The sequence below is a fragment of the Penicillium hispanicum genome (genome assembly GCF_028827665.1).
Source record: "Penicillium hispanicum strain IBT 35686 chromosome Unknown utg000008l_segment0_segment0, whole genome shotgun sequence".
Lineage (NCBI taxonomy): Eukaryota > Fungi > Ascomycota > Eurotiomycetes > Eurotiales > Aspergillaceae > Penicillium > Penicillium hispanicum.
In genome coordinates, this window is record NW_026623200.1 from 3,036,172 (window position 1) to 3,045,979 (window position 9,808).

The 9,808-nt window shown below is 51.9% G+C and overlaps 2 protein-coding genes across 2 annotated transcripts; both read right to left on the reverse strand.

Moving 5' to 3' along the window:
• Nucleotides 1-2,790: 2,790 nt before the first annotated feature.
• N7459_009944 (uncharacterized protein) lies at nucleotides 2,791-3,177 on the reverse strand (the record flags this gene model as incomplete). Its single annotated transcript, XM_056949112.1, has 1 exon — nucleotides 2,791-3,177. One exon carries the CDS (start codon nucleotides 3,175-3,177, stop codon nucleotides 2,791-2,793), a length of 387 nt encoding a protein of 128 aa, XP_056796337.1.
• Nucleotides 3,178-4,966: 1,789 nt separating this feature from the next.
• Nucleotides 4,967-5,932, reverse strand: N7459_009945 (WSC domain-containing protein; the record flags this gene model as incomplete). Its single annotated transcript, XM_056949113.1, has 3 exons — nucleotides 4,967-4,993; nucleotides 5,052-5,539; nucleotides 5,605-5,932. The coding sequence occupies 3 exons, from the start codon at nucleotides 5,930-5,932 to the stop codon at nucleotides 4,967-4,969; spliced, it is 843 nt and encodes a 280-aa protein (XP_056796338.1).
• Nucleotides 5,933-9,808: the final 3,876 nt, after the last annotated feature.

Genomic DNA, 9,808 nt, shown 5'->3' on the forward strand with positions numbered 1-9,808 from the left:
TCTCCGGTGCTTGGCGACTGCAGCCATTGCAGCTACTGCAGGGCTACTGCATGCCCACGCCCGGCCACGCGAAGAACCAAAGATGAAACGAACGCCCGTCCAGCCACATGCTGATCGGGTGTTTCATTATCGCAGTTACCTCTCGGTTTTGGAATTCAGATGCACATCGAGTGTTGGTTGCTATTTTCAGGACCCCGACCAAGCCGTGGAAATGAAGAGTCCCTCGCGATGGCGTGCGCCTTGTTCCGTCGTCAGGGATTCATGGATATGCCAATCCTTCACCCGTGCATCAGAGTCCTGCACTCCCTGATCCATGGATACTTCTGTAGAACGGGTGACAACGAGCCTCCGCCCCGGAGAGTTACAATCCTCCCCATCGCGATCGTCATCCACCCACGGGTCCGTGGTTGATCAATCCATTTCTCCCCATTTGTGTAGCACCACGATCCGGGCAACCTTGGGGACCAGTCGGTGGACGATATCATCCGTGGATGCGTTCCCAGAGCTCCTGCGACGGACATCCATGGTCCGGCCGAGTCCCACCCACGCCACTATCTCGATCCTTTAGCGAACTCACCAATCCCCACCCGCGCCCGTTGCCCCATTCACCACATGGACTGTGGTCCTCGAGTCCCGTAGATCACCGACCTGCTCTTCTCCTGTCGTTGGCCCTCCACGTGCCCGCGATATCCTCCTCCTCGAGTCGGACAGGGCGTGGAGACACAGAGTTGGATGCCCCGATTTATAACGTTCGTAGTTATCTCTGTGGACGTGCGAGCGGAATCCTCCGGCGCAGGACTCGTAGGAATTAGAAATGAAGGATTAGGAATTAGGAGTCCTGCCGGATGGAGCATGGAGACAAAAGGCGGCGTGGAGGCAGAAGGGCTTGTCTGCGGGTGTTCCTGGTCTAGCCACCCGAATCCGAAACCGATCCCTTCTCACTCATCACGGGGTTTTCTGCGACTAAACCCATCCAGGCTCGTGGTGATGGTGGATATCAAGTGAGGAATTAGTCACGACCTGACAGGCAACACCGCTTGCCTAACGACGGAATAAGCCGCGCGATGCGACCATATCGCCGCACGGTAAATTAAGTGGTGGCGTCGTCCAACGCGACCTTGACTGACAAATTACTCACAGTTGACCATGGATAGCTGTCTGCATCGATGCATGTCCGGCTCATCGAGCCAACCCGTCGTATACTCCGGGTCGACAGATACGCACGCGAGGTGTATACCCCGGAGCATCAACCCCCCGACGACCGCACGAATCACAGCATCGCATCTCCCAACACACTGGTCCAGATCTCGATGCCAGAAGCATGTTGCACTCAAGCCTTTGACGTTGCGCTCCGCTCGACGGGACTAGTTAACTACTGTAACAAGCAGCCGTCCGCACCATGACGTCATGACTCGATGGAGCAAGGCACCCAGTTCGTGCGCGGGCGAGTCATGCGTCGTAGCCGCTGTTGGTGTGGGAAATGCTTGCCATTCGCCGCCGAGTCTACCACACCTTGCATTTGTGTTTCAGATCTGGTCGAATGGGGGAATTCGGGGCTGGGCCGCCCTCCCCCCCGGGGCGCGCTATCGTCTTCCACATGGTGGCCTGCCCATGCGCTACATCCTTCGGCGGCGCAGCGTGCAGCGGCGGTTTTGGGACTTTTCCATGCCGGCTCTCCACATGGAAAGCGTCTGGTATCCACAGCCCACATGGGGGGGAGGATTCCTGCGGCTGGACAGGGGTTGCCAACACAGCGCGCTCAATCTGGCTGCTTCGGGTTAGTGTGATGCACGCTGAATCTGGTTGGGGTGATTGGTTTCTGGCCTGAATGTGCAACTAATAGCAAATCCGAGCCAGGGTTGGCATGGCCTAATTAGTCTTGTGTAATCTTTGCATCTTTTCGTCCCGAGGTCTTGTTCTATTGGGCTGTGCGCTGAATATCGCTCAATTCGGGCCATATGTATATGTAGATTCATATCCATGGATTGCGTGCTGAAGATCTCTGCTGAATGCAATGTCACTTCGCGCTGAATACCGCTCAATCCAGGCCCTCTCCCGATGGCATAGGCGAATATGACCTGACCCTCCAAGTCAGGCCCTGCACAAGCAATGTGTGGACATTCTCCGTGTAGAGTCTCTGGCTGCATTGCTCGTTTCGGCATTGACGCTGCACGGGCGCGCTGAATATCGCTCCATCAGGGCATCTCCCGAAGGAATAGTCCCATGAGTCAGGTACCACTCCCAGCGCGATCGTCCTGCATGCTCTCCAGATTGACGTCGGCGGTCATGATCTTTCGGGGAGCCGCCGTGCCTGTCCCTGTCGGGGATAATGAAGCGGGTATCAAGTCCGATGCAGGCCCTCAATCCTCACACACCCCCGGGGCCCGGAGGACGGAGGATGGAGTTGCGACAAGCACAGCTCCTGCGGATGATTAGTGACGAGAGCCCCGGATCTCGGGATTCTGTTCTCCCGACGCGATAACGCGATCGCTTGGCCCACCCTTCCCAATCCGGAGTATAGTATGTAGTAGACAGTCGTGCAGCGCAGCTGTGCAAACCTCCGTTGTGGGACGATGCCGATGATTTTATTCCTTCCAACGCGCTGATCTATCACCGTCCTCGTGTGTGCTTCCCCGTTCGTCGCTGCTCGCTCGGTCCAGCGACGATCGCTCCGGACGTGTCTGCGATGCGAATCCTTCGGCTGCATCCCTGCCTGCGCTGCCTCCTGCCCGTACTGTTCCTGGTCCCCGCGCGGTCTAGACGGCTTTCCTATCGCGCTGGCCCCTTCAGTTAATCTCCGTCTAGCCGCCGTTGGAATGGGTGTCGATCACTGTTGGGAGGCTTCGCGCTACCTGGCTGCATTCGAGCGTGGTGCCCATGACCTAAGAGGCTTTGCGCGCTGCGAAGACGGCAGGGACTTGCGCCGGTGATGGCGCTGGCGCTGGCGATGGCGGGAGATGCTTGTCTGATGTCATGGAAACGCAGACGAGGAAAGGTCAGTTCGAGGACTTGCGAGTTCTTTGGCTCGTTAATGTCCGGGGTGTGCGTGTCCTTGGTTGCCTGGGTGGAGGGTGTGCTGGGAGTCCGGGGGTGTGTGGGTTGATTTTCGTAGTCGCCATGTCGGGCCTCCAGCGTGGTGAGAGTGTGGTTGGACAAGGCGTAATCGATGCGAGACATACTCGACACTGCGAAATTGATCCAAGACATTCGAATTGTGTATGGTTGTGAAACAGCTTTGTCGAGATGGATGAATTGCGTGGCCACCGATCTACTTTGCCATAGGCTAGATGTCTGTACAGAATGAGATCGAACCCAGTTCAAAGACTACATATCCATAGCCAACAGACGATATATCATGATCAATGGAGAGACGAGTCAGCTCCGGGCTACTTCTACTTCACCGTCCCCCAGGTATAACTCACGCCTCGACGGCTTGAAGCTCTCATACAGAATCACGTAGGACCACCACCCGCTCATGAGAGCCATGCACCACTCCGGTCGCGAGCATGTTCATCCTTCTGCAGCGATGGTGTCCTCGATGAAGCGAAGGCATCCAGCTTTGAGACTGTCCCGTGTCCACGACTCGAGAAGTAGTTCCCAACGACGAGCATGGACACCACGATCGCGGCACCAGGGACTTTATGGATGCTTGAGTCCCAGCAGGAGATATTCAATAGAATCTTGGTTCTGACCAGTTTCATGTCGACATTTATACCAGGCAACCCGTAGTGTGCATACTGCAACATCATGTACAAGCCAAAAACGGCGTGTCGTGGGTACCATTCCAGATCAATAACTCCGCTGACCTCCAGAAATACTCGTGAGCGAACTAGCAGTGCTGCTGTCTGGCTGAGCGCGTCTGCATTTCAGGTGTGCTCAAGCTCTCATGGTGCGTCAAACTTGGCGATGACTGAGTCCTCTACTGAGTAACGCTTGCGTGTGCGAAACAAGGGACTCGTCGAGAACAAAAGGATTGTTCGTGTTTTATAGATCGTGCATGTGCTGGTAGGGCTTGTTGACATTCTGTGTTGGTAGGGTGCTGGTCTTGTAGGTTTGTTTCAACATGCAAGACTCAGTCAGAATTCAGTATACTCGTCGTCCCTTGTAGCTCGAAGCTGCCCAGCGGACGAAATGGGAGCGTGGAAGTGTGTAGTTGAACGTGCAGTCTTCAAACCTCAGTTGGCGTGTTGCGGATTAAGGGACCTGAGAATCCTGGACAAATAAGAGTCAGTGAGTTACATTCATGTCTTCATATATCTAAGTCCAAACACCGAGACACTACGGGATGCAGCAAGCCCAATATCAAGTCAGCTACGCATGAGCAAACCAGTGATATGCATATCCATTCTCGCATTAGGTACAGGCTAATCCATACTTACAGTCACGCATTCCCAAATCCACTCAGGGTAGGATCAGCGCGAAATCGGCTGGAGAACAGGCGGCTCGAGAAACAGAAGCTGATAAGAAGTCGTGTGAAGGAAAGGTTTGCTCAAGGGCGTGAGCATCGAGAGGGGAGCCGAAATCAAAAACGCCTTTCCGGATACAAGAATCCCACCAGGACATCTCCGTCCACCAAGACGCACTAATACAACATTCTGGCAGGGCGGGATTGTTGGCAGACTTCCCCGTTGACGGGAATTCTTATGGATCCCTGAGAAACATCCAATACGAACCGAGACGATTATGGAGAAACAGGTTGTTCGCATATTCGCACACGCAGGGGGACACTTTCAGAGACGCGGCCAGATAAAGACAATCAAATTCACCAAAATATGGACACCGAATCGGGTCGAGCCGTATGCCTTTCGGATATCGTAACTCCGCTAAATAACCCGATGAAAATATGACAATAGAACAAAGGCTCCCATAAAACCGGAGCCCGGGAAAAGGATAGTCGGTTGTGCGAGAGGTGAGGGTGGATGAGAGAAAATAGCAGAGCGAGCTTTTAACGAGACAGTCGTACCATTTAATAATGGCGGTCCGGATTAGTCACCTAGAACGTCAAATGAGCTGGCCGGTCTTATGGAATGCAACAAGTCATGTGCACGAACCTGCAGAATGCGGCGGGAGAAGTCATGGTCATCATCAATGCTGCCATTGCTTTGCCGGCGCTGGGCCATATATTCACCGTCGAATCGCGAGTCCGACATCGATGGCGGCTGCGAGTCGCGACCGTAACCACCAGCTGCGCCACCGAATCCCTGAGTCTTTTGCTTGCGAGATCGGTAGAAGAAGAACGCAGCACCTGCTAGTGCAGCAACGCCAACCACACCAATCACCACACCAGCCGCAATGGCAGCAGTGTTGTGGCTGTTCTTGGTATTTTCCGCTTCGGTATTGACGCTGCTGATGGGAGTGTGCTCGCTAACGGCGGTCACAACAACAGTCTCACCACCGGAGTTTGTTGAGACCGAGGTAGCAGCTTGGTCGGTCTTGGAGGCCGTGGTCGTATCGGGCTCCTTGGTCGTCGATGCAGATACTGTGGAGACATCGGGGTCCAAACCCGTTGTGTAAACCGAATAGAAACCGACACCACCGCCTGGCAAAAATGTTAGTCTTGGTTTTGACCTGATTAATCAATAAGGTGTGTTCAAAAGGACGTACATTTATCGTCAGGCCAGCCGTCGCATTTTCGGTCGCACTTATCGCTGGAGACCTTTGCTGATGATGGAGGCAGCTCGCTACCACACAGGCAGTCTGATCCACCTGTCAGAGCAAAAGTTGCAGCGTTGGTCCCTTTGCACCGTTGAAAGCACCATCCTGAACTCTGGAAGGTATATGAGGTCTGGTTGGTCAGGCCATCCGCGCTATTGTAGCAGCCAACAAGTGTCATGTCTCGAGGGACCAGAACCTCGAATGATTCCGAAGCGACCGCGCCCACGGCCAGAAGCAAACTGGACGCTGCCAAGATGTGATGCATTGTGAACCGCATAGTGTAATCGAGAGAAGACAAGGTTTGGAGGAAGCTTGTATCAAAAGAGGTCAAAAAGGTCCGCTTCAGACACAGTCGTTGCGGCAAATAGAGTTCGAAAAGAAGAACCAGGAACGACCCGCGCAACCCTTGGGACTTCTATGGGTGAAATATGCCGAGTGTTCGTCACTTGAGAATAAGGTTGTCGAATCAGTCGACGCGCTTGAATGCGTCCCTCGGTCGGATCCTGGAAGTGGATCTGATACAGCCGATTCGAATTTAAAGGACGAGCAGTCGGAGGAGAAAGAGAATTGGCGTGAGAATGAGCGAAATGAATCGGGTGAAAGAGGCTGTTGCACAAAGGTCACGAAGGGACGGGTCTGACGCCCCTAGTCGGCTTTGTTTGGAACAGGCTGTTGCTTTCGAGCGACCAGGAAGGGCCGGCTTGGAGGTGAGTTGACGTAGCTGGTATTGAAAATGGCAAAAGAATGGTCCCTCGAGGGAGCAGAATAACGAGCGTGGGAGAGTGAAGGAGGGAGAGTCAGAGTCGAAGGGGGTGGAAGGTGGAATAACGGGCCTTCAGGGACAAGGGGTCCGTTCCCCAGAGGTACCGCGAGGTACAACACATTACGCTACTCCGATGGGGTGAATGCACTGTCTTTCCGGGCACTCATCAGGTACCCGCGACTTCCAGGGATTGTTTGCTCCCTCCTTCTGTGCTTCTTTCTGTAATCTGTGGTAATCAGCGGTAATGCCTGCAACCTCCAGCTCTCCACCAATAAGCGGTGCTGAGGCCCTGACTAATCAGGTACCAAACCAGGGGGGGTTGTTGATCAATTTCCTATTTTGGCCCGACACGGGCTACATTCAGAATCCGCTAGCCCCGTTCTGGTGCTAGTGCAAGGTTGTGCGCTGTCTGCTGCCCGAGACTTGTGGCGTGGATGATTACTCCATACAGGCGATCGACGCCAAACTCATCATTACATCGCCACAGGACCCTGACTCTTGGCCCTGTATTCTGATAATACAGTAATACAATAAGAGGATTCAAAAGAGCTATTATTTGGGCTAGCGGGCCCAAGACTTATGATTATTACTAGGATACTATGTCTGATCACTACATATAGATGATGTAGGACCCCCATAACATCCTTTGGACACGAGTTTATGCCTAGATAGGCATGGATAAATACGGAGGATCATCGTCGGGTATAACACAATTCATACCAAACCGCACCATTGGGAAATGAACTGGGTGATATTTACAAGGAGCACCCGGGGTTTCATGGGAAATGAAACTCGTTAGCGCATAGTGCCATTTTCCTACCGTTTCTCGGGTGTGATGGGAAGTCGCCAGCGCTAGGCCGAGGCTTGGCTTTGACGACTCTCGCTTTATTTGGACCCTAAAAGATAGAGACCCATCTTCTCAGCTTGGTTTCCCACGATCAAGTATTTGAGTAGGTTTCACTTCATGGCATCTATGCAGGAACTCCCTTTCTCGAAATTATTAATAGTATGTACCACGGATACTCACACGGCTATTCCCGCATCGGCAACCACGGAGCCATGGTGTATCTGTATTACGGTAATCCTTCATGGGACCAGTTCTGTGCTGACGGGTTCCCATGTTTCTCTTATGGACAAATGTTGTGCGGACTCGTATGTATGTACATGGATATCAGTCCACGCATATTATGCTTGGAGGCTAGGTACCTCTCGCTGGGTGGATTTGTGGATCTAGGATGAAGTGCAAATACTCTCTGCGTTTGGAGAAATATATCCGCCCAAAGCCCTAGAGGGAATATATATATCCGGGGCCACTTACCGCCAGAATCTATATCCCATTTCTATAGCAATATATCTCCCAAACACAAAACTAAAGTCTACATATCTTCCATCTCCTCTTAAGAAAATTTCCTAGGCCTAGATGTACCCAGGAAGCTCTCACAGGCGTACAAAGCCCGGGTTAATCTGAATTGTTACTATACATACAGCTCTCGGCTCTCGGCAGAACTGGAGTGATCAGATGAAAACCAGACAGATCAACTGGACAACTCTACACCTCTACAGCAGATAAAATACCCCTGAGTTGCAAGACTAGGTCACTCAAGGATAATGACAAGCTTAACAGTCTCACTAGGTATAGACCAACATCCACTTGCCTCAAGAATCTTCTGCCGACCGCAGAGGCTGTCCATCTAGTTCAGATTTCACATGCTACAGAGTGCTGGCACAGTACTTCATACATACCCCATACATAGGATACGCGTATGCGATACACGACAACAAAAGCCTCAGAAAGCCGAGTCCGAAAATTTGCGCCCCAGAGACATGCCTAGACCTCGCCAGACGGAGTGGTTGATTCACCAGGTTGTTATTTACGGAGCAGTGGCGCCCACTAGACTGGGTGGAGGATCCACCGGAAGACACAACTGGGCAGAACCCCTTATGCCGACAGGATCAGGACGGAACACAACAGAGCAGGAAACATGAGTCCTGTACAGGTCATTCGCTGCGGCAATTTAATATTATAAATCAAATGTCGGTTCTTCCTTGGGCTTCTGGAGCGATGGGGAGTTTTGGGGGATCTCCATCTTGCAGAAGTACAGGACTTTGTTGGCGAAGGGACACTCCACTGGGGTCTAGAACACATGGTGATTCTGGCCGCGAGAGCCGGAGATAATTCACTCTCTAGAGTATATGTACCCAGTAGTAATCCAGAATTGCGTATTAGTAGACTACTGTGTTTCCCCATAAGATTACTTACTGATAGGCTTGTTGGTAGTTGGTGTTGATGGAGTGTTGATCAAGAATCAGATTGACGAATGCTGATGTAGGAGTGCACTGTAGATCATAGAAAAAAAGAGCCTGCCCACAAGCAATTTCGACCATGCCAACTTGTCAAGCAACATATCCGTGACTCCGCCGATTAAGTGCTCTTATGTACGCCAATGATACCTGAGCCTGCCTGTCGTCGTCTTCTAACAAACGCTCATAGAAGCAACATAAACCGATGCTGCATACATAGTGAATACCTCGCGGAACTGGATGGTCATGCCCATTGGCTTGTTGTCTGCTGAGCTCGCCGCACTTGCACAGCGGGTTACCTGGGGTGATTCCACGCGTATCAAAAAATGTAATAAATCTTTCGCACCGGCCACATCGATAATATGGTCTTCCTGTATTGCCATTGAGATTGCCCGATCCGACCGTGCGGCACACGCCCTCTAGACCGCACAATCGGCACCTCGGGACATACACCCGGGAAAAGCGGCTCAAATCGATGATAGCCATGTATGTGGGTCTGTGATCTTTTATGAAGCTGATGTGTTAGCCCTGGGCATTGTGAAGAGGGGCATATTTCATATATTAGACCTGCATTGAGTTGGAGATGGTCAATTGGGATTTAGGGCACAGAAGGCGATGAAGGAAGCCAGCTCTCCAGTCCTGGGGAACTCTGGATATAAGTCTTATAAAGCAGTATGACACTCTATGAAGGACTGGTCATCATGGCGTATTGCCCATCTGCACCAATACTAAGTTCATGAAGCTTCTGGTAGATCCATTGTAATGCGAAACCCAACCGAAAAAGCAATTCTCTATAGATCCAAACACCATTTTGCGCGCATCGAAGAATACACACAGATGTGCAATATGGATTTCAAACCCCGTGGGCTACCAATCACAGCTACTTCATTATACGCAATGTCCGTGGAATGGGCCTATATGGCTGTGAAACTTATCCTCAAGTAAAGTATATTGAGATCGTATCCAAGCTGGTCTATAGACAGCAGCGTTTTGCTCGTTCTTAGTTTTCATGGCCACTTGTCACTTTTGACCGACAAGCGTAGGCAATTGTACCAAACGTAAAATTGCCTGACCATATTCGATCTCACC